We start from the raw sequence: 25872 nt of genomic DNA on the forward strand, positions 1-25872 counted from the left end.
TCACACGTGTATGTCAATAGTGCGACTGGACTCATTCAAACTTACGTGTTATAAAAATTCCCGTGAAAGTAGATTGTCTGAAATTTGATACTTTGTCGGTATCTTTAGTATTGTAATTCTATAACTATTGTGCCAGTGATATGTATTCTTTGGCTACGCTTTTCTTTGTATATTGTAGGTACTTCTGTATTTGACTATTTTAGGGCAAACATTCGAAAATAAGACATCTTATATGCTTATATGCTACATGCTAATGTTTCCTAATGGTCATGAAAAGTATTTTTGTTTAAACATGACCAAGTTAACAAGATTGTATTAACCTCTCTGTTTCATTTCGTTATGTCTCTTGCCTTGTGAGAGAGGTTGGTTGAAATGTTTTTTCTTCTTCGTAAATCCACCCGTGTCCGGGTATCGTCTGCACGATGATCGTCAGTGTTCTGGCGACGTATATGTATGTATAGCAGTCTAAAAATAGAAGATATACTATCTATATATAGCGCCATAAGATTTACGGAAGTGACGTAATAAGATATATATTATGGGATGTATGGAACTATGAAGAATCGACCTTGTTGAAACGTAGTATCAATCCGCATGATTGCCGAGGAATATGTTTCCATACTCTGGCTACAAATCTTCATATAACCCATATATTTCATACTCACTTATTCAATTATGATACAGTATAGGACCATTTTGGAGAAAATACGAAGTTCTGTGCTGTTTCCAGTTATTTATCTTTATGACTATTTTCGGGCGCGGAATCAGTATTGTATTTGTATAATTTTGTCAGTCTTGACACTGAAAAACGGCAATTCCACACGGTTAAGATATAAATTTCTTCCTAATTACACTTAATTTGGACCAAGATGAAGAAACATACGTTTAAGAGAATTCAATATGAATTGACTATGGTATAGATGTTGATTTCGTTTTGTATTCTGGGGCAATATTTCAGCTTTACTGAATTATATATCAGTCGTTTTATTTGCTTCGAACCTCCATTTATATCCATTGATATCGAGCTATCTTCAAGATGAGTGGAACACGAACGCAACCCCGGAAAGACACAAAGATGCGGATCAGAGCATTTCCAGTAAGTCGTGAAAAACATTTTCTGTTTTCAGTTTTGTATACATATGTTGTGTTTCTGTCGTTTCTCGAAACGTAGATCCTGTTAGATTGTCTGAAGTGTCAGGTCACACTCTTGATCTGTAAACATTTCCTATTCACTTGGCTTAAGGTTTTGTACACTTTATGGCCGATACCTTATATGACGCTTGTTTTTTATAAGTGAACAGGTTCAGTAAAGTAGCCATTTGAATCTTTTCTGTTATACGAAAAGCAGATTACGGCGTCATTTTTGTCAATGTTTTTTTTTTTTATTTTTGCAGATGACAATGGATGAGAAATATGTCAACAACATTTGGGCTCTGTTGAAAAATGCTATTCAAGAAATACAGAAGAAAAACAACAGTGGACTTAGCTTTGAGGAACTTTACCGAAATGCTTATACAATGGTGTTGCACAAGCATGGTGAAAAACTTTATACTGGATTAAAGGAAGTTGTACATGATCACCTTGTTACAAAGGTACAATCTGATATTGAGTCATCGTTGTGAAATGTATTTGACTTTTCAAGGATTACATTATAGTATCATATACTGATTTGAAATAGTTAGTCCAGATTATTGAAGAATTATTTCTTTATCAATCATAAAATTTCTTAATGGCTCAGTTTACCTGTTTGTGACGGAGGTTTGTTTCTAAAGTCTAATGAGCATATCTGACTTTGTATGATGATACGTTTGACAATTAACGAAATCCTTTACACATGATTGTGAGTGGAAATGTTCATTATTATTGTCTGTTGTCAATGCAACTTCTGCTGAAGTACATTTTTGTCATTAAATTGTGTCAGCTGTATAATGGTTGCTAATGGTCTTGCGCTGAATGGAATAGATTTGAGATGTCCCTAATTCAGGCATATTGTTGCTTTTATGTATCATTCTATGTACATAAATATGTAAAGAAAACTTGATTTACAAGTACCCTTGCCATGAGCAACACCTGTCATGTTTTTGCTAGAATTTAGTTGTTTAATATATAGTTATGAGAAAATGGTTGAAATCCATAATTGATAATCGATTATAAGTTAATAGGTTTCCTTATTCAGTTAATCAATTACAGAATTGGAGGGTTGTGATTCAATTTTCATAGAAAGTGAATGCTTTCTTTGTTAGTGTAATATTTTCTTTTTACATGCTAAGCATCTATAGTTGTCAACAGATTTATAACATTGATCCTCATTATTCCTTCACAAAAAACAGCAGTACACATTTTGCTCTGTAAATATCTCATTAAATAACATATTCCATCTGTGACGACTTCGAACTACTTTATTCACATATTACTACATCTCTTGTCTTTGAAAGCAAACAGTTGGCTTATCTCCTACCATTCTTGTTTCCTCCCATTGTCCATCCATTCAAAGTTTTATACACACTTAAATGTGTGACAAAGTCTTTATTCTACGAGTTGACGAAAATTGATTAACTTTTATTCTTCTATAGGAAAATTGTAGTTTTACTAAGATGATCGTATTATAATTGAAAGGGCAAACATATTTCAAACTGTCTGTGCACTCCATCTTCGAGAACTAGTTTCTTTTACAATGTATCAATTAGGTAATTAAAAAACTTTTTCATTCATTGTTTTGTCACTATTGATAAGGTCGCTCATTGAAAGTTTTATCCAAAGTTTTTTTCGGAATTGATATTTGTTGTGTCTAGAACTAGCTTTGTACAAGGAAATGGTAGCAGTATCACACCAGTGTGGAGTCAATGAACCTGACTCCATTGCCTCCAGGCTGATATAAAAAAAAAGGCAATGGAACATTGAATACTTTGGACTAAGTACAGATAAAAAGAAGGACTCATCAGTTTAATACATACATGCTGTATTTAAAAACTGAAATTTGTAGTGCTCAAATGTACCTTGAATTGATGTTATTGATCACAAAAAAAGTTTATCATATAACCAACAGAGTAATGGTAGAGAATTGCGCTGTTGTCAGTAACAATTTTAACTGAAATCTCCACAACGCCCATAAGTACTAAAAAAGTAAAAAATATACAAATATTTTGCGAGGATCCACAGCTGTAGTCCAGTACTCGAAATAAGCTAATTGTATGTAACCTAATCACATCAAGTGTTCACATTGTTCATAGGTGTAGGTTTTAGTCACACCTGGCATGGCCCAATCAGTTATTACCTCTCCAATCATACTTTTCTCATCTGGGTAAGACTAAATGTATAGAACCTCCGCTGACAGAACCACTCTGACCGATTACTAAAGAATATATAATTCCAGAACCATATTCCTTGTCATTGAACACTGTTTCATTTATTGAAATAAATGAATGTTAATGAAAAAAAACGAGAATATTTGGTGAAAAGGGCACCTTCTTCAATTTTTTTCTGCTTTTCCATAAGGATATACCATTTCATTCATTTCTTTATTTCAGTCCTTCATACACACTCTCTGAGTGCCCTTTGCACTTTGATTTGGTAACTGAATGCTAAATTGCTTCACCTCATTCATTTCATTGCCACTTGTGTTCAGTATCGGGTAGCACTGTTTTGTAACTTTGGGAGTTCAAATTCAAATAAGAGCCATGCTCAAACCTAGCCAGTAATATCCTATCCATTGATTTGTGACAGCCCAAATATTGACCATATTATAACCTGCTCCAGTCTTGAAAGAAGGTTTGAATCACATTTTTCATTACTTGATTACATGGTAGATTGTGTTCTAAATGCATATATTTAATAATTAACAATGAAATTGATACAGTATTAATATGAGGGCCTTTAAACACCTCTTCACCATTGACTTTAGATATGACCAATTATTGTCATGCCAATCTGTGATATTTAGAACTTTAGTATTGATGTCCTTGACCTTCTTCCATTGGCCTCGCTAGAATTTAAAAGTAATATTCTGACCAGACAAAAAATCTCACAAAAATTATGGAAAATGAGACAAAATAAGAGCTAATACTTACCATTCATATCATACCATGATGATACCACTGGTATTTTGTGTATCATTTCCATAATGATGAGGAATAATTCTTCTAAAGGGGCTTAGCTAATGATCAAGTAAAATGATATTTCCATTGAATTTTTTCACCTATTCTTGAAAGCTAAATTCTCATTGAATTGTTCAAAACTGTTTTGTAGGTACGGGTAGATGTTCTGTCAGCTTTAAACAACAATTTTCTCCAGATCCTGAACAGTGCGTGGAATGATCATCAGACATCCATGGTGATGATTCGGGATATTCTCATGTACATGGTAAGACTGACTGACAACAAACACTACCATCAAGGTCTTCAGTCCAGAGAAAATTGAACGGGCAGCTACTGTTCTCTGTAATGATGATGGACATTTCAGGCTGTATTTTGCTTGCAGTGAGAACATTTGGTAACCTTGTTTATTTCTCAGGTCATTTCATTTTTTGATGGATTGTTCTCAAATATGATATGTAGGTTTCCGGCTGTGTCCCTTGTGCATGTTCAGTTTTGAGTGATGAAGGGAAGAAGAAATGCATGGCTATTTGGTGTCAAGTTTTAAAATTTTGACATATTAGCAATGTTATCGTTACTTCTGAGAAAATACTTGTATGATCTTTCTCAACATTCTTAGGTAGAATGACAATTTTTCTTTGTTTTTTACCTGTGTTTGGTAATAATCAAAATCCTTGATTAGTTGAAAACTTTATAACATTCTGTGTATATATATATATATAGAAGGCAATATGCTTGTTTTTATGCACAAATTTTTGTCTTCCTTGTGTGTCAAGTAATAAAATGACAAAATCATGACCTTATCTTTAGTAAATGCATAAAAAATAAACATATTGCCTCCATTCTAACTTATTTGAGCCTTAAAGTGATGTAAATATAGCAACACCGCGTGAAAATCAACAAAACTGATATTGGAATTTTTTGTTGGAAATGCCTCTCATTTGCTCTAAGCTCTTCACCTAGGATGCTCTCTTTCAAATTAAGTTGGCAATAGATTTGATCACATATATATAAATTTGTCTATATTTTGCTTTGTTGTGTGCCTGAAATTCATCTCAGTAAGTGTCAGAATGATAACTTGCAATGTGTTGGGGATTCATGGGTACATCAGTGATTAGATCATGAAAATTATCCAGTCAAAATATATGTGATATCACTGTTTACTAAAAGATTTCTACCTGTAAACCAGATTTGAATTGAAGGTTTTTGATGTATTATAAATACTTTGTGTTTCAGGACCGAGTCTATGTCCAACAAAACAATGTAGACAATGTGTACAACTTGGGGTTGATGATTTACAGAGATCATGTGGTACGTCATCCGACTATACGTGATCACTTGAAAATGACACTTCTGGAGATGGTTGCTAAGGAAAGACGGGGAGAAGTAGTTGACAGGTACTGACTGGTGTATCAAGAAATTTTGAGCTGATCATTTCAGTATTAGAAGTTTTGCTGTTAATGATTACTGTATCCTAAATATGGTCTGAAGTGAACCAGTGAACAAAATTTACTTCAGGAAGGGTTCATGTTTAAATAACATTTTGTTTTTACTCTCTTGTTATTCCATTATGTGAATCATTTGTCTACAGTGAGTATATTAGCAAAAATATTTGTTTTGAGGTCAGATTGTAAAAACCATTTAAAGATAGTGTCAGTTTATTAAACTGTTTCTGAAAAACATATTTTTTTGGGGGAACATATAGTCTCCATTTTGTCCGTTCCTCTCTCTGTCTGTCCTTTTGTGGCTGGAGCATAATTTTGCCCTCAGCTAAGCAAGAATCATTAGAATTTGCATATACATGTTTGTCCTACGAAGGCATTTTGTACCAAATTTAGGGCCTCAACCTGTCTGTTACAGAGTTATGGCCCTACTGTAAACTTTTGTGTTCAGAGCATAACTTCGCCAGAATTTCAAGAAGGATGATGAATTTTGGTTTATATATTGATCATATTAAGATAATGTACAGTGTATGAAATTCAGGGCCTGCAACCCCTTTATTACAGAGTTATTGCCCTCTGTTAAAATTTATTTTGAGACATTGCTTGCATTTAAACTAGGATAATGAATCTTGATGTACCGAATAAGGGCCCTTGACTCTTCGATTACAGAGTTATTGCCCTGTGTTCCAATTTTTTGTATGGAGCATAAATTTGCTTGCATTAAAACTCGTGTAATGAAATTAGTATATACATTAATCATATTAAGGAGATATGTAGTGTACCAGATTCAGGGCGCACAACTCCATAAATACAGAGTTATTGCCCTTTGTTAAAATTTTGTATCTTGATCATAACTTTGCCATAATTTAAACTAGGATATTGAAATATGATGTATACATCAGTCATACAAAAGCATTGTGCAGTGCTTAAGTCAAGGCCTGTGACCTCTCTATTAGAGAAATCGCCCTTTGTTAAATTTTTTGTGTACAGAGCAGAACTTTGGTGTCATTTTAGCAAGGACAATGAAATTCTGTGTATACATTGGTCATTCTAAGAGGATGTGCATATATTAAATTGAGGTCTTCAAACCTCTTTAGAGTTACTGTCCTCAAATGTTTTTGGTTGTAGCATAATTTTGCCTTCAATTACACTATGATGAAGAAACTTGATGATCATACTAAGAGAATTATTGCCTTTCTTAAAAAATTTTGTCCATTAAAGTCCTTTGCGGTGAGCATTCATCAGTTTCACTGATACTCTTTTTGTTGAATTAACCTGATCAGATCCAGAATTTTTGTTTGCACATTGCTGAAGTTTTATGTAACACGGTTCCTTGGTGAATATATATCACTTTCTGTTATTGTAGGGGTGCTGTGAAGAATGCCTGTCAGATGTTGATGGTCCTAGGTATAGACTCGCGTACAGTCTACGAGGAAGACTTTGAAAGACCCTTCCTGGAACAATCTGCTGAATTTTACAGGGTACATTTAACTTGCGAAGTCCACCTTTTCTGATGATATTTCAGATGTTCTTTTACCCTAAATAATCTGATTTTTTATCCCAGCTTGCTTGGTTTGACATTTAATTAGTAAACAGATTAAAAAAATGTTGAATGACACACGAAAACATATTGTATTATTTAAGTCTGTCAGGGTGTGTCAAAATTCATTTTGTGATCATTGATCTTGTATAGAGTAACATCTGTAAAATTGGGAATTTTGTTTTCTAGTCTGAAAGTCAGAAGTTCCTCGCTGAAAACAGTGCCTCTGTGTATATCAAAAAAGTAGAAGCAAGAATTAATGAAGAGGCAGAGAGAGCCACACATTACCTTGACAAATCCACAGAAGAACCTATTGTTAAGGTTACGTATGGAATAATACACAAAGGAACTTCATGTAACAATTCAGTATTGATAGGAATTAGGAAATATATATTAAAAAAGAATTATTTGAAAAATAGGGAATACTCTTATAAACATTTGTCCTTCAGTGATAAAACATATTAAAGGTGATTGAGAAGTGTCTTTTTACAGTGAAGTTAAAACATAACATGATGCTTTCATTATAGAGAAATCCACTTATCTTGTAGTTTCCCTTCATTATGATGAGAGGATGTTAAAGGGTAATTAAGTCTTACAAATTTGAATGCTAAGAAATGAAATGAAAGGTTTTCGATGATAATGAAATATCTTGAATCTGGTGTCTGTTTTGGCAGTCATTTCTTTATGAAGATACAACACAGCAACATAATATAACAGAGAAAGATTAACAATGAGGTTTGTATTTACAGGTTTTAGAAGAAGAATTGATCAGCAAACACATGAAGACAATAGTTGAGGTTTGTGTTTTTTTTGTTTTGGCATTTGTTAAGAGTACATTGACGTACATTATCAAATCAATGTGACCTACATTGATGTATAAATTAAATTTCTAAAATAAATGTTATACATAACATTTCAAAAATTAATATTGTAACTTCTGGAGAAAAAACATGCAAAGATATTGAGTTTCATCTGGATAAAGGCATTATCTGAAAAAAGCAAATCTTGATTAGATTTGCAAATGAGTGTGATGATACGTTTGATCCTTTGGAATGACTTACTTATACATGATTTTAATATTATAATGGATTATTTTCAGATGGAGAATTCCGGAGTGGTCAACATGCTAAAGAATAACAAAACAGATGGTAAGAAAACCTTGCAAAAAAAGCAAAGCAACTGGAGGTTTATTGACTTCTGTCAATATTTTTGTGTCTGGTATTCTGCTTGAAGAAATATGTTTGTGAAAACTAATAAACCATGCTCAACATGTTCTTTTGTCATTTTGAGCTTGAGTAAGTTTTTGAAGAACCTGGATTGAATTTTTATCAAGATATTTTTCCTATTACTGACTTCCAACATGGTTCACATTTTCGCAGTTCACCAAAAGCTTGATGCAAAATAGTTTTTTTTTCACAAAAGACACAACAGTATCTTTCTTTGACGATTTTGTTTCCTCCAAACTAGAAATAACAAATTTTATTTATATCATATAAAAGGACCACATTTTCATTTTAGATTAGGTGTCACATTTCACTATGTGTACATAGTCTAATTTGGCTTTTTTACAGATTTGGCATGTATGTACAAACTTTTCATCCGTGTGCCAGAGGGTCTGAAGACCATGTGTGACTGTATCAGTGTATACCTGCGAGAGCAAGGCAAAGCCATCGTCTCAGAGGAGGGAGAGGATGGCAAAAATGCCATCACCTATATACAGGCAAGAACTTTACAGCTGGAACTTAATCCAGGGATGTAGGCCAATAGATTCAAATTGGCTTTTATATAAAAGGTTTCCTTCTTTAGACCAAGATGTTATGGAATGAAATTCTCTTTATAGATGAAAATGGAAACTTGACCCACCCCAAGCGCAATTGTTAAGGGTCAAATATAAATTGAAATCATAAATTTCCACAGGGGATTTGTTTTTATTAAATTTGCAGATCCTCAAAATCTGCAGCTTGATATATCAATGAAATAAATCATCGAAGTTTGATTGTATATAATTTGTGTATATAATATGCATTCCATTGTCGATGGTAATAAATTAATGTATTGCTTTGTATTTCAACAGAGTCTTCTAGACCTGAAGGACAGATTTGACCACTTTCTACATGAGTCTTACAGTAGTGACAAACAGTTTAAACAGATGATCTCCAAGGATTTTGAATACTTTATTAACATCAACCACAAGTCCCCAGAATATCTGTCACTATTTATAGATGACAAACTTAAGAAGGGTGTCAAGGGGGTGAGTGTTTACGGTAGATACAGAGTCTTAGATTAGTGGTAACAGTAAGACAGTCAGGGGGTGAGTGTTTACAGTAGGCACAGAGTCTTAGATTAGTGGTAACAGTAAGACAGTCAGGGGGTGAGTGTTTACAGTAGGCACAGAGTCTTAGATTAGTGGTAACAGTAAGACAGTCAGGGGGTGAGTGTTTACAGTAGATACAGAGTCTTAGATTAGTGGTAACAGTAAGACTGTCAGGGGGTGAGTGTTTACAGTAGGCACAGAGTCTTAGATTAGTGGTAACAGTAAGACAGTCAGGGGGTGAGTGTTTACAGTAGGCACAGAGTCTTAGATTAGTGGTAACAGTAAGACAGTCAGGGGGTGAGTGTTTACAGTAGGCACAGAGTCTTAGATTAGTGGTAACAGTAAGACAGTCAGGGGGTGAGTGTTTACAGTAGGTAGAGTCTTAGATTAGTGGTAACAGTAAGACTGTCAGGGGGTGAGTGTTTACAGTAGGCACAGAGTCTTAGATTGGTGATAACAGTAAGACAGTCAGGGGGTGAGTGTTTACAGTAGGTAGAGTCTTAGATTAGTGGTAACAGTAAGACAGTCAGGGGGTGAGTGTTTACAGTAGGCACAGAGTCTTAGATTAGTGGTAACAGTAAGACAGTCAGGGGGTGAGTGTTTACAGTAGGCACAGAGTCTTAGATTAGTGGTAACAGTAAGACAGTCAGGGGGTGAGTGTTTACAGTAGGCACAGAGTCTTAGATTGGTGATAACAGTAAGACAGTCAGGGGGTGAGTGTTTACAGTAGGTAGAGTCTTAGATTGGTGGTAACAGTAAGACAGTCAGGGGGTGAGTGTTTACAGTAGGCACAGAGTCTTAGATTAGTGGTAACAGTAAGACAGTCAGGGGGTGAGTGTTTACAGTAGGCACAGAGTCTTAGATTGGTGGTAACAGTAAGACAGTCAGGGGGTGAGTGTTTACAGTAGGCACAGAGTCTTAGATTAGTGGTAACAGTAAGACAGTCAGGGGGTGAGTGTTTACAGTAGGCACAGAGTCTTAGATTGGTGATAACAGTAAGACAGTCAGGGGGTGAGTGTTTACAGTAGGTAGAGTCTTAGATTAGTGGTAACAGTAAGACAGTCAGGGGGTGAGTGTTTACAGTAGGCACAGAGTCTTAGATTGTTGATAACAGTAAGACAGTCAGGGGGTGAGTGTTTACAGTAGGTAGAGTCTTAGATTAGTGGTAACAGTAAGACAGTCAGGGGGTGAGTGTTTACAGTAGGCACAGAGTCTTAGATTAGTGGTAACAGTAAGACAGTCAGGGGGTGAGTGTTTACAGTAGGCACAGAGTCTTAGATTAGTGGTAACAGTAAGACAGTCAGGGGGTGAGTGTTTACAGTAGGCACAGAGTCTTAGATTAGTGGTAACAGTAAGACAGTCAGGGGGTGAGTGTTTACAGTAGGCACAGAGTCTTAGATTAGTGGTAACAGTAAGACAGTCAGGGGGTGAGTGTTTACAGTAGGCACAGAGTCTTAGATTAGTGGTAACAGTAAGACTGTCAGGGGGTGAGTGTTTACAGTAGGCACAGAGTCTTAGATTAGTGGTAACAGTAAGACTGTCAGGGGGTGAGTGTTTACAGTAGGCACAGAGTCTTAGATTGGTGATAACAGTAAGACAGTCAGGGGGTGAGTGTTTACAGTAGATACAGAGTCTTAGATTAGTGGTAACAGTAAGACATTCAGGGGGTGAGTGTTTACAGTAGGCACAGAGTCTTAGATTAGTGGTAACAGTAAGACTGTCAGGGGGTGAGTGTTTACAGTAGGCACAGAGTCTTAGATTAGTGGTAACAGTAAGACAGTCAGGGGGTGAGTGTTTACAGTAGGCACAGAGTCTTAGATTAGTGGTAACAGTAAGACAGTCAGGGGGTGAGTGTTTACAGTAGGCACAGAGTCTTAGATTGGTGGTAACAGTAAGACAGTCAGGGGGTGAGTGTTTACAGTAGGCACAGAGTCTTAGATTAGTGGTAACAGTAAGACTGTCAGGGGGTGAGTGTTTACAGTAGGCACAGAGTCTTAGATTAGTGGTAACAGTAAGACTGTCAGGGGGTGAGTGTTTACAGTAGGCACAGAGTCTTAGATTGGTGGTAACAGTAAGACAGTCAGGGGGTGAGTGTTTACAGTAGGCACAGAGTCTTAGATTAGTGGTAACTGTATGATTGTCAGGGTGTGAGTGTTTACGGTAGATACAGAGTCTTAGATTAGTGGTAACTGTATGATTGTCAGGGTGTGAGTGTTTACAGTAGGTAGAGTCTTAGATTAGTGGTAACTGTAGATTGTCAGGGTGTGAGTGTTTACAGTAGATACAGAGCCTTAGATTAGTGGTAACAGTAAGACAGTCAGGGGGTGAGTGTTTACAGTAGGCACAGAGTCTTAGATTGGTGGTAACAGTAAGACAGTCAGGGGGTGAGTGTTTACAGTAGGCACAGAGTCTTAGATTAGTGGTAACAGTAAGACAGTCAGGGGGTGAGTGTTTACAGTAGATACAGAGTCTTAGATTAGTGGTAACAGTAAGACAGTCAGGGGGTGAGTGTTTACAGTAGGCACAGAGTCTTAGATTGGTGGTAACAGTAAGACAGTCAGGGGGTGAGTGTTTACAGTAGGCACAGAGTCTTAGATTAGTGGTAACAGTATGATTGTCAGGGGGTGAGTGTTTACAGTAGATACAGAGTCTTAGATTGGTGATAACAGTAAGACAGTCAGGGGGTGAGTGTTTACAGTAGATACAGAGTCTTAGATTAGTGGTAACAGTAAGACAGTCAGGGGGTGAGTGTTTACAGTAGGCACAGAGTCTTAGATTAGTGGTAACAGTAAGACTGTCAGGGGGTGAGTGTTTGCAGTAGGCACAGAGTCTTAGATTAGTGGTAACTGTATGATTGTCAGGGTGTGAGTGTTTACGGTAGATACAGAGTCTTAGATTAGTGGTAACTGTATGATTGTCAGGGTGTGAGTGTTTACAGTAGGTAGAGTCTTAGATTAGTGGTAACTGTAGATTGTCAGGGTGTGAGTGTTTACAGTAGATACAGAGCCTTAGATTAGTGGTAACAGTAAGACAGTCAGGGGGTGAGTGTTTACAGTAGATACAGAGTCTTAGATTAGTGGTAACAGTAAGACAGTCAGGGGGTGAGTGTTTACAGTAGGCACAGAGTCTTAGATTAGTGGTAACAGTAAGACAGTCAGGGGGTGAGTGTTTACAGTAGGCACAGAGTCTTAGATTAGTGGTAACAGTAAGACAGTCAGGGGGTGAGTGTTTACAGTAGATACAGAGTCTTAGATTAGTGGTAACAGTAAGACAGTCAGGGGGTGAGTGTTTACAGTAGATACAGAGTCTTAGATTAGTGGTAACAGTAAGGCATTTCATTGGTCCTTACTTTCTGTTGAGATTCTGTATTATTGTTTATGGTAGAAAAGTTAAGCTAAATCTAGTGGTTATAGTATCATGCTTTAGTGGTACAAAACTTCAGCTTAGATCAAGTTATGTCAGGACTGTTTTAACAATGTAGCTGTTCTGTTTTACTGACCTTAGAAAAGCTACAGCTTTAAATACATTAGAATTTGTAAGCAGTGATTTTTGTTTTGTTTACAGTGCAATAAATTTATTTTGCAGATGACAGAACAAGAAATAGAGATGGTTTTAGACAAAAGCATGGTTCTCTTCCGGTTTCTTCAAGAGAAAGATGTATTTGAAAGATACTACAAACAGCATTTAGCTAGAAGATTACTTCTAAGTAAGAGTGGTTCAGACGACTCAGAGAAAAACATGATATCCAAGTTGAAGGTATGTATTTCCTCTACATTGAGATTATCGGTGAGGGTTGTGTAGTGAATACTCCTATCTGATATATGCTTATACTGGAAGATTGGTATCCATGAAATAGGATTGATTATTACAGTCTACATGGAGGGGAAAGTACAAGAATGTAAACTGGTGTGAAGATTTTTAAAAATCTTGGACCAAAATTTTTCTGTTCCACCATTGTGTGATATTACATTACTGTTACTCATATGCAGAACCCAATGGGAAAAATCTAAAAAACTTCTTTAAAATTTATCTCTGTTGTTCTTCGGGAACTGTGGTATATTGTCCACATTTGGTCTGAAGCATGCTTGGATAAAGGGGTATTAATGGCACAATATCAAGAATTGTATATAATTGACATTCTCTGCAAATTCCTTAGTTAAAACTGAAAATTCAGTCTTCCATGAAAAGTTCAAATTCCTTTGCAATTTTTTTCTTTTAACGTTTGATGAGGGGAATGCCATAGCTCAGAGGTAGAGTGTTGGCCAACACAACCATTGATAAAGATTTGAAGTGTTTGGTTGTTTTTCTCAGGAAGCTGAAAACCAAACAGTCAGTTTTGTCATGGTTGTCATTGAGCTAGACACATTGATGCCTCAATTATTCTGGACAGTGTGTGGCAGGTTTCCCATATGTTGGTAGTGAGGTAGCCACCAATTATTTCAAGGAGACAATGCCTTAAAATGACAAGGTGATGAACCCAGAGAAAAAAACCAAAATATGTTTTAATTACATGGTTAGTGGAAGTTTGTTTGCCTTCATTGCTTGACATCATAACATTGAAGAGAAATAACAAGGTGGGTAGACAGTCAAGGGTAAGTAAAATGTTATACTTTGGTGTTAACAAGTGGTTATTTTATGTTACAGACAGAATGTGGTTGTCAGTTCACATCCAAACTAGAAGGCATGTTCAAAGACATGACAGTATCCAACACTATCATGGAGGAATTCAAGGGCTTCCTCACACGTGGAGAGGTATAACATACCACATATTGAATTGCTTTATGTATTGTAAGGATCACACATGATGGACGTGCAGTATAAAAACCACACATTTGACGTCCAGTCTTTACTCAGTGTTTCCTCTGGAAATCTTCATATGAGGTTTGGAGATCTCCGTAAATCCAGTACTTCCTAACTATGAAAAAACGGAAGTTAAGAAAGAAACTGATATAAGAGTGATTTTCAAGTCTGATAACTTTTAATTCTGCCAATAAAGCAATAATGTCATTAGGAGAAATATAATGATAATTTTTACATCAAACTTGAAAATATAAAAAAGTTAATTATTGCAGAATAAGAACATTGTTATAAAATTAGAAAGTCACATTTACATGTTTGTCTTTTGTGATCCCAGGTAAACTTGAATGGTGTTGATCTGGTTGTGAAAGTTCTGACAACAGGCTTCTGGCCTACACAGTCAGCCACCAGGTGTGTCATACCCAAGGCTCCAAGCAAAGCCTTTGAAGACTTCAGGAGGTAAGTGTAAGGCGTTTAGTCAATTTTCAATACCTCTGATACATTATATAGAATATTTCTGAGTCAGGATGTTTGTGAAATAAACACTCTTTTCAACATCATGATTCAGAATTGTTGTACAGACTGTCTTACCAGGAAGTAAGCTGTACTGTCCTGGTGGATTTCCATATATAACTTATGTCTGAAAGATTGTTTGGGGCCAGGAATGGGGAAATGAGGGTGGCCAGGAATGGGGAAATGAGGGTTTTTCCTACCACTTTTCTATATCCTTGGCAGGTTTTAACCAAATTTGACCTGAAGTAGGAATAGGTAATCCTAGTGAGAAAATTGATACACTCAAAATCTAAAATAAGTGAAAAAATATCATTTTTTACCTGCAGGAAAGAAAATTTTATTTTTTAAAAAATGATGGTTTTTTGCTTCTTCTCACCTGTGTCTCAGATTACATCAAACTGGAAGGTCATTTATTGAACACAACAGTCATTTTGTCCTCTGAAAATTATCAAGACTGGACACAAATATTATAAGGACTCTGATTTGTTAATACCATTGGATGTTATTAGACCTATTGGCCACTTGTTCTTATTTGTATGTAAGTGTGTCTACTGTGTATGAGTTATACACTTTTTGTAACAAATGTTTGTACTGTTGTTCCTAGATTTTACCTTGCTAAACATAGTGGTCGGCAGTTGACACTACAGCCCCAGCTGGGTTCTGCTGATCTAAATGCTACATTTTATGGCCCAAAAAAAGATGATGCAGGACAGTCATCGGGAGCCAGTTCTAACTCCAAAGGGCCTCGAAAACACATCATACAAGTGTCCACCTACCAGATGTGTGTGCTCATGCTCTTCAATAACAGGGACAAATGCACATATGAGGTGAGATGCATTTCAGGGTTATACTTCTGTAGGGCCACTGTAGATTTTTCTTTCACACAAAGTCCATCCTCTTTATCATTAGTCAGTGGTTATTTTAGAATATGTTACTTGTCCGAGTACAGTAGAACCCAATTAATATCATGTTCCATTTGTAAGCAGAAATTATGATACAAAGTGGAACATGACATTAACAGTTGACTTGATGTCAAAACCCACCAAACTGACTTGTTACTTACAGACCTAAATTTGTAATATGCTTTGATTTTCCCATATGTGCAGTGATTTTCCTTCAATTTTTGTTTGTTTACACAGAAATATCTAACCTGCTGTCCTAAATCTTCGCGAACAATCATGTCTTATTCACAGTTCACACATGGTCAAATTGTAACTGACACTACAGTTTTATCAGCTGATATTTTTCACCATAATTCATTTCTCCATTACAATGTAGTCTCCACACAGTTGATATATATTGTTATGTTTAAAGTTATGTTCAACTTCACATATTTTAATTGATGATGTTATGATGGGACTGATGTGTTAGTACAATACACACTTGTCCATGCTGATTAAAAATAGGTAGTAACACACTTGACTTTTAACTAGATGTTGTGGGTTCGATTCCCAGTTTGATGTGAAAATGTTGGAGTTAAATTTTGCTAGCTATGCCATCAGACTTTAAAAAAGAATGTGATATGTTCGTGACAGCAATCCTCTTCTGTTAATGTGTGATTGCGCAAAATATTTTATGTCACTGAGATAGTAAAGTTTGTAGCTGAAGTTGACTGTTTTCATGACATGTAGGAGGTGAAGAGCGAGACAGACATCCCAGAACGGGATCTGATGAGAGCTATGCAGTCCCTTGCTGTTGGCAAGATAGGCCAGAGGGTCCTACAGAAGGAACCAAAGACAAAAGACATAGGTAGGTAGGCCAGAGGGTCCTACAGAAGGAACCAAAGACAAAAGACATAGGTAGGTAGGCCAGAGAGTCTAACAGAAGGAACCAAAGACAAAAGACATAGGTAGGTAGGCCAGAGGGTCCTACAGAAGGAACCAAAGACAAAAGACATAGGTAGGTAGGCCAGAGAGTCTAACAGAAGGAACCAAAGACAAAAGACATAGGTAGGTAGGCCAGAGAGTCTAACAGAAGGAACCAAAGACAAAAGACATAGGTAGGTAGGCCAGAGAGTCTAACAGAAGGAACCAAAGACATAAGTAGGTAAGCCAGAAGGTCCTTCAGAAGGAATAAAAAACATAGGGAGGTAGGCCAAATGATCTTGCAGATTAGGTTAATCAATTAGAGGTAATGTTACAGATAACACCAGGTTAATCAATTAGAGATTATGTCACAGATAACACCAGGTTAATCAATTAGAGATTATGTCACAGATAACACCAGGTTAATCAATTAGAGATTATGTCACAGATATCACGAGGTTTATCAATTAGAGATTATGTCACAGATATCCACCAGGTTAATCAATTAGAGATTATGTCACAGATAACACCAGGTTAATCAATTAGAGATTATGTCACAGATAACACCAGGTTAATCAATTAGAGATTATGTCACAGATAACACCAGGTTAATCAATTAGAGATTATGTCACAGATAACACCAGGTTAATCAATTAGAGATTATGTCACAGATAACACCAGGTTAATCAATTAGAGATTATGTCACAGATATCACGAGGTTTATCAATTAGAGATTATGTCACAGATAACACCAGGTTAATCAATTAGAGATTATGTCACAGATAACACCAGGTTAATCAATTAGAGATTATGTCACAGATAACACCAGGTTAATCAATTAGAGATTATGTCACAGATATCACGAGGTTTATCAATTAGAGATTATGTCACAGATATCACGAGGTTTATCAATTAGAGATTATGTCACAGATAACACCAGGTTAATCAATTAGAGATTATGTCACAGATATCACGAGGTTTATCAATTAGAGATTATGTCACAGATATCACGAGGTTTATCAATTAGAGATTATGTCACAGATATCACGAGGTTTATCAATTAGAGATTATGTCACAGATATCACGAGGTTTATCAATTAGAGATTATGTCACAGATAACACCAGGTTAATCAATTAGAGATTATGTCACAGATAACACCAGGTTAATCAATTAGAGATTGTGTCACAGATATCACGAGGTTTATCAATTAGAGATTATGTCACAGATATCACGAGGTTTATCAATTAGAGATTATGTCACAGATAACACCAGGTTAATCAATTAGAGATTATGTCACAGATATCACGAGGTTTATCAATTAGAGATTATGTCACAGATATCACGAGGTTTATCAATTAGAGATTATGTCACAGATAACACCAGGTTAATCAATTAGAGATTATGTCACAGATATCGCGAGGTTTATCAATTAGAGATTATGTCACAGATATCACGAGGTTTATCAATTAGAGATTATGTCACAGATATCACGAGGTTTATCAATTAGAGATTATGTCACAGATATCACGAGGTTTATCAATTAGAGATTATGTCACAGATAACACCAGGTTAATCAATTAGAGATTATGTCACAGATATCACAAGGTTAATCAATTAGAGATGATGTCACAGATAACACCAGGTTAATCAATTAGAGATTATGTCACATTTGCTGTTAACAAAAGCATTTTATTATAATTTTGTTGTTTAAAATTATTTTATTTTTTTCACAGAACCTGATCATGTATTTATGGTGAACGACCACTTTACATCCAAGTTATGTAGGGTTAAGATTCAAACAGGTAAATATATTAAATTACTTACTGTTTCATCTTATCAGCAGCCAGAGTATAAGCAATCTCTGTCTGAGGGGAAAAGTTTACTATTAGATCTTAGACTACAACTCGATTTTAGCTCATCTAGCTGGAAGTGTAGCTCAGATAACAATAAATACAGCTTGCCAGTGGTGCTTTTATCTTGTTTTCATGTGATCAGCATACTGAAATAATTTATGCTAAATAAAGGATTAATTGTGACCAATGTCAGTCTTGTCCTGTCTATTACATCCAGAATTAATGTTATGTACTGAGTAAAGTGTAGTTTAAAGAAAGGTAAACTTTGAGAATACCTTAGAGTGTATAATGACCAGTTAAAGAAAACTATGGAACAATTTTGTGCCACTGCTCATAATTAATTCACTTCTTTATGGAGTTTCATGTGAGATAAACTTGAGAATCCTAAAGATGAATTCAGATAACTGTGTTTCAGGGTTACACGTTTGTCCTAAGATATGTAAGCATGAAAATTTACATTTTCTAATTTCAAAATACTTTTACAGTTACAGCAAGTAAAGGTGAAGCAGAACCAGAACGCAAAGAAACCCGGACGAAAGTGGATGAGGACCGTAAACATGAATATCCTTTAACAACTGCAGTCCCAATCCTCACAGGGTTTTATTGTCTGATATTGTTGTATCTTTCTTTGTTTACAAAGTGGAAACTAAGTTTGTTCAAACAACCTTTAAAACAAATCTAACAATTACAGCAGCTTCAAATAACATCGATGGTCTGTCTGTTCGTCTATCCGTCCATAAACAATTTTTGTTATTGCTATTTCTTGAGAAGAACTGGATGGATCTTGTTCAGATTTATGTATTACATAATATTGTTGGAAGATTTGTATAGTAACTAACGGTCATATAATATATTGTATTTAACGTCCTTATTATAACTGACAGATATAGTAATTCAAGGACTTGTCAGTATTACTCTTATGTGTTTTAGGTGTTGTATATATTAGGAAAGGCACATGTGTAACAGTGGTTGGTGCCAGGATACCACTGGGATCTCTTGTGGTTTTATATCTGGAAAATATGAATCAATCTTCTCCCATCTTCAAATGTAATGATTGAGTTTGACAGAGATATTATGATAGTTGCCAGAGGCCATTTTGAGGTTTGACAACAGAATTTAATAATATTTCTGAAGAACAAACTGAAGAAATATTCTCTAAAACATTCAAGATACTGTTTCATTTGAAGCTTAGTTGAGCGAAGAGGTCATTGTCAAAAGTTCATATCATTATTGAGTTGCTAGATCAAGGAATAGACACGGCAAATGTAACTTGCTTTGCCATTTTGTTAGCATGTCACTAAACGTCAAAGATATTGTCAAATTTTGCATCTGGTAATTGGTAGTCATAATTTTGATTTTCAGTAAAGCAAAGTTCTTCAGAAATATGTGTCAACAAAGCTGAAAAACCTGTCCTAGCTAATATTTAAGAAAAATATGTTAAATGTTTGCATAAAGAAATATGATTTTAGTGTTTTTTTCCTTGACTGGTTGGTCACGATTGAGGCAGCCATAGTGAGAATTATGAAGGCAAGGAAGAAACTACAGCACAATGTTTTAGTTGCAGAGGTAAGTACAGTCAGCAAATCAGAATTCTAACAAATATATATTGTGCTGTTTAGATTCAGACTGTAAAATCATATATTTTTGTGGGCCTTAAGTTACACAATACTTATAAATAATATCCATTAACGTCCAACGGAAAATGCTTATGAAAGTGACTAACAATAATGATGAACACTTTGAACACTAATAATGACTTGGTGATCAAGCTGATAGAATTCTATTCCAAGTCAATTTGTTGACGTGAACAGATTAATTTTAACCCTCTACCAAATGTTGATATTTAACAATTAAGGACACAAATATTAAAATGTCATTTCCTGTTCAGATATTGCCCTTAGGAAAGAATATTCAAATATTCATTCACATCCCTTATTTTGATATTAAATAGAGAGACTTGTTGCTGTAAAACTGTAAATAGAGAAAATAAAATTTGACCATTGTCACATTTGTTGGGCAGGTTACTGAACAACTTAAAGTGCGATTCCTGCCTAGTCCTGTGATAATCAAGAAAAGGATAGAAGGCTTAATAGAACGAGAATACCTTGCTCGTACGCCAGATGACAGGTGGGTAACACGAGACTTTGAATATCATTTTTTTTGTGTTTTATTGAAAAAAACTTTATGGTTTTATGTTACAAAGTTGCATCAAAGTAAGAACTGCTGTCTTTCCAAGTTATAGTAATCAGTTTACAGAGTAGAAACACTGGTAGGGTGATCTGATTTTTCCAGGAGTTAAATTTTGTGCAAGTGGAATAAGATTTAAAAGAAAAAAGATATATTAATAAATGTATCAATGTATCTGCAGAGAAATCTTTCTGGTCTGTTTCGTGATTTTTGCATTTGCTTCAAATGTTATCTTTTCAACATTAAAGAGCAAGGACTAAATCATATATGGTGGAACAGAAGTCAGACAAAAAATCTTATTATACAGTATTTGTTCTTGTTTTAATTTTTGTGGGGTTTTTTTTTGTGTCGCCTGCAGAGCATAGAAATGAAATTTGGTATTACAACTTTATGGTTAACGTTGCACATCCAGTTTGATTTCTTGGTGTCCGTGACACTTTAAGCAGGAGACACATACAGTTCCGAGGAACTCTTGTTTGTTTATACATGCACTCATTAGTGTGATTTCTTTTTACAGGAAAGTATACACATATGTAGCATAAGGCGTTAGGAAGAAGATTTATTGATCGCCAATTCTCTTCAATAGACTGGATGAAGTTTCAGTTGGTATCCCACGGGGACATGTTTTCCAGATGACTTTTTGGCGAATCGCTCACCAATGTGACAGTCACAGATTGCAAGATGATGTTTCCGTTTGTAATTGAGTCTGTATTTTTGGCAGCGTGGATGTTATATAGGAAACCACTTGTGGACTACTACCATGTCATCAATAGATGTGATATTTCATAACAAGTATAAGGAAGCTGTAATGGACACACAAAGTTGTTCTGGGAGTGAGTGGTTTCTAGATCTTAAATACATTGTCTTAAATATTATGCATATTTGCAATATATTATAAATGTGCACTTGACAGTCAAAGACTGAAAGCTGAAGAAGTTACAGATTGAAAAACCAGGTAGACTTGCCATTCTGATTGAAACCAGGGGACTCGTACATCGTAATTAAAGAACAGAATAGGTATATACCTTTTGGAGATCCTGGTACACGGAAACAACCTAATGTGGACAATTTTGTCTTAATTTGATGTGTTTGCTCCATGAGTAAATGTGCAAATCAAAAAAAATATTTATGATGTTAAAAGGGTCCCAAAATTGGAAGTAAACAATTACCTTTTTTCAGAAATACAGAAAAAAACCTTAATGTTTGAATGTATTATGAAATAAAGCAGTGATCTGTTACCTGTGATTGTGTATCACAGGAACAGTTACCTGTCAGTTGTAAGTGGGTTTTGTTGAGAATTTCATTGTTCTATAATAAACTTACCAATAGCTGCTTAAAAAGCGTCTTAGTGTAAAACAAGAGAAAGAAGTCCTTAGTTATATGTATCCATAATATATTAATTTTTGTTGTTGAGAATTTAATGTTGCCAGTAGATTTTACTGAAAATTGAATACTTAAAAAAGTGACGAATTGCAAGAAGGTGTTCAAGGGAGAAAGGGAGACAACTACATTTCTGTTATGTATATTAAAGATTTGTTGAGGAGTGGAACCCCTAACAAATCTACCACCATATGAATATACAGGAGACATGAATTACTATGGAATCAGATGAATGTACAAGAGAAGTGAATTACTATGAACTGGTTGAAATGACATACAATGCTTTAAACTTGATGGAGACAAGATGTTGTATGATTTACCATTTTGAAAGATTTCAGGGTACATTTCGTAATTTATGTATAAATTTGAATGAGAGGTAGATTTTAAAAAATGCCCACAAGGCCTTACTTGCTTTGATACATAACTTTTCACTTCTTCAATAAACAGAACAATATGTTGGGTAGATTTTTAAGAAGATTCTAAAGTTACCATATGGAATTCAGCTGGCTGGTTGGATCCAGTTCAGAGGGAGGAAGGAACAGATTTTCTTTTAAAAAAAAATGAATATCTGTATCAATAGTTTGTTTATGATTTTCAATGGTGATAAAAGGATATTGTACAAAAGAATAAAAGTTTAGACCAGATGGTAATCTTGAAAAGGTACAATAGTGAAGAAAAATCATTTTCGTTTTGATGTCGAGAGTTAATGTCATTGAATAAGCACTGAGCACCTAAGTTTCATCCTCTAACAAATGCAACTTTCAAGACCCTAAAGAATTGGCTTTATTGAATCTCATGTTTTGCATAGTTATAGGTTTTCAGTTTCCCTGGTCTGATGGACTGTAGAGGTCATGGAATTTTGCATCATTCATGTGTCAACCATTTCCTTAAAACAACTTTTGTTGAAAACAACAAAGTAGATGTTTTGATGTGAACAGGTCATTGGGTAAACAGAAGTAGAGTTGAATGAGAACAGAGAATTTGGGCTGATTACTGAAGCATCTAGGTGAGAGATGTAGGCCCTCTTGGTTGACGTGGACAGCTATAGTGCAGTGGTGAAGACCCAAGATAAGTGGTTTGATCCCCAACTTGATTGGTTTCTGTTTCTTAGGTAGCAGACATCACAGACAGTACTGTTTTGCAATTGTGATATCCTTCAGAAAGACATCTCACCCCAATGCTTCTGGTTAGCATGTGACAGACCTCTTACATTTTGTTTTTAGTGGTAGTGATCAGCATCTCAAAGAGACTGCCTCAAATGACCCTGACTGTTTACAAGGTTAAGCTAGTCTTTAGATATAAAGGGTTTCGTACTTAACTGGACAAGTAGAAATAAAGAGGTGCCCCTTACTGATGGATTATTGCAGTATTTTGTCAAGTACTGGTAATGATTTATTTCGTAAACATCTGTGTAAGTCAACATAAATAGGTTGACTAGGATTACGATTCTGTACAAAGTTTAACCATTTTTTTTATATGTTTACAGAAAACTTGTTATATATTTGGTTGGAAAATGATAGCCTAGTTCATATTTAACTTCCCAGAAACATTAATGATGATATCCAGTCATTGGCAGATCCGGAGGCATTTCCAGATGGGAAAAACTTGAAGAATGTTCCTTGTAAGGGAGTCGGTTCCTAAAACCTGAAACCCTAGATCCACCATTGAGGTCATATTTACATATTGCAGATTATAGAACTGAATATGCTCCTTTTAAACTCTCTAGATCCATCTGTGATGTTACTTGTTGAAGATGGTACACCTCTAAAATTTTAATTTGGAACTCCTCTAGATCCAATACTGACGTTACTTGTTACAGACTGTAGCCTTCCTAATTCATGGTCTTTTGGAACCCCTCCACCATTGAGGTTCCTTGTAACAGATTATAGACCTCCAGGTGGTCCCTGGTTGCTTGCTGACTGTAAGATGATCAACTGAGTTATATAATGTTGGTACCAATTAAGTGTCCTGTATTAAGTATGCTGATGAATGTATGCAAGTATGAATACATGTGATCTACAAACAGTGAATTTGTCTTTGTGTTTTATTTAATTTCTACATGAACAAAATATGGCAACAATACTCAAAATGTTGGGATACTGTTAGGCAATAGAGACACATGGTAATGTGAGGATACCATAGACCTGGAAACATGTATTCTGATTTTAACGAGTGTTTACAATACATATTGTGATTTCAGATATCAGATTTATTGTGACCCTGTACTGTACTCCCAAATAGATATCCTGATTTCAGCTTATGACCTCGGGTCTCAACAGGTGTAGTTTGAGGTGCTCCATGTCCATAGAGACATCTTGATTTCAGGATATAACATCAGCTTTAATGTATGGATACTATCCAAATCGACTTCAACGTCTATATGGGGTAGACATGATATGATGATGTGAACCTGCATTTTTCAATCAGTTTCATCACTATTCCTGGAGATATCACATAATACTATTCTTGATATCTGTTAATGTAGCCCTAAAGACAGCTTGACAAACCTTGGTCTGAAACGACTGTCAGCAAAGGTTAAAGTTAAGCCCGTTACAAAAAAGAAAAATATACAGTACACGCATATTGCCTGAAGTGCAAGAGAGCTTATGCTGTAGTACGTCATCTGTCGTTTGGCATCTGATGTCCAGAGCTAACTTTCTCATTAACAACTTCTTCTCAATAACCAAAAGACTAAGGGTATTAGACATGCAGTATACTGGGATAAAGGCTACAAGTATATTTATTTGAATGACCTTGACCCACTTCCAAGGTCACAGGAGTAAAATATGTTCAACTTCTCCAGAATACTGTACGTGCAACTAATTTTGATAATCTTACTTCACGTCTTTTTGCACAGTTAATATTGTGGTAATTATAACATAGATAACAATTATGACTGATAACTGAATTCATCAGTTCACTAATTTGCCAAAATCTGATAATATAAATGAAATTTCAGTTTTTGCTGAATTATGTAAATTTATAGTAAGCGGAAGGCACAGGGCATCGATATTGAGCCAGTCTCTACTAGAGTTGTCGTTCTGTTCAATACGCAGCACACAGACTATCAATAATTGACCTCACAGTCAGGGTCAGAGTTTGATGTTTTGCATAAATATGATGGCACCCCTGACAGCACCAACGAAGGAAACACTTGTTGACTGTCTTAAATGCCATTGATCATAACATTCACACTTTTGGGAAGAAAATATGTAAAAATTGTAGCCAAATTACCATCAATAATCACTGATATCACAGATAAACATGTATTTCAGGAATACATCGACAGTTTAAAAGCGAAAGAAAAAATCTAACCTTAACAATTGTTTACTGTTTGGTAATCATAGTTCTTTCATGATAAAATCCATAACATTTATATCCACTTTGACTACTGTAATCATTTATCAGAAACACAAATGTTTATTTTCAAATTACCGATACAAATAACAAAAGATGAAAAAAAAGTGCCTTAGCTTGTGCCTGTAGCATGCTTTTACAAAGGGGGTTCAAAGTTTGTTTAAATGAATGACCTTGACCCACTTTCAAGGTCACCAGGTTGCTGATATTGGGCCTGTAGCATGCTGTGGTGAGGGCTACCATGTTAGTTTAATGGAAAATAAGTCCCATAGGTCAATTCTTAAATCATGTTTGTGTTTATCTCTTAACCTCCAACATTGCTATATGTAGTGACGGGGTGGGGATCTCAACTGCTTCCGAGATGTAACAAGGAAACTATGTCCCTTGGGGTGGGTCCAGACCCCTCCCACCAAGGAGTGGGGGCTCTATTTATACAAAATTTATCCCCAAACACACAAGGAGCAGGATCTTTTCAGAATTTGCTCAGTATCCCTTTTTGAGCCCTTGCCCACCAGTCCTTTAGACCAGGACTGATTAATTACAGTGAAGTATCACAAAAGTTACACAAGTCCGTTGGAAAATTACTCAGTTT

The 25872-nt window shown here is 35.5% G+C and overlaps 1 protein-coding gene across 1 annotated transcript; it reads left to right on the forward strand.

Annotated features, from left to right (window-relative positions):
- Positions 1–765: 765 nt before the first annotated feature.
- LOC132558205 (cullin-3-A-like) lies at positions 766–23953 on the forward strand. Its single transcript, XM_060222738.1, has 20 exons — positions 766–1096; positions 1395–1592; positions 4246–4359; positions 5328–5488; positions 6900–7014; positions 7263–7394; positions 7823–7870; positions 8173–8221; positions 8645–8793; positions 9148–9324; positions 12973–13143; positions 14032–14139; positions 14522–14643; positions 15302–15524; positions 16329–16446; positions 18237–18305; positions 18842–18917; positions 19853–19922; positions 20377–20483; positions 21061–23953. Exons 1-20 carry the CDS (start codon positions 1037–1039, stop codon positions 21083–21085), a joined length of 2292 nt encoding a protein of 763 aa, XP_060078721.1. The 5' UTR covers positions 766–1036; the 3' UTR covers positions 21086–23953.
- Positions 23954–25872: the final 1919 nt, after the last annotated feature.

The sequence above is a fragment of the Ylistrum balloti genome, unplaced genomic scaffold (assembly GCF_031769215.1).
Source record: "Ylistrum balloti isolate Yb309-2 unplaced genomic scaffold, AGI_CSIRO_Ybal_v1 Utg370772, whole genome shotgun sequence".
Lineage (NCBI taxonomy): Eukaryota > Metazoa > Mollusca > Bivalvia > Pectinida > Pectinidae > Ylistrum > Ylistrum balloti.

Bases quoted from the DNA above. Each gene is read 5' to 3' on its own strand.
- LOC132558205 (XM_060222738.1), top strand. From the start codon at position 1,037: ATGAGTGGAACACGAACGCAACCCCGGAAAGACACAAAGATGCGGATC. The intron at 18,306-18,841 runs GTAAATATATTA...ATACTTTTACAG, and splicing joins TAGGGTTAAGATTCAAACAG to TTACAGCAAGTAAAGGTGAA. The intron at 19,923-20,376 runs GTAAGTACAGTC...TTTGTTGGGCAG, and splicing joins ACAATGTTTTAGTTGCAGAG to GTTACTGAACAACTTAAAGT.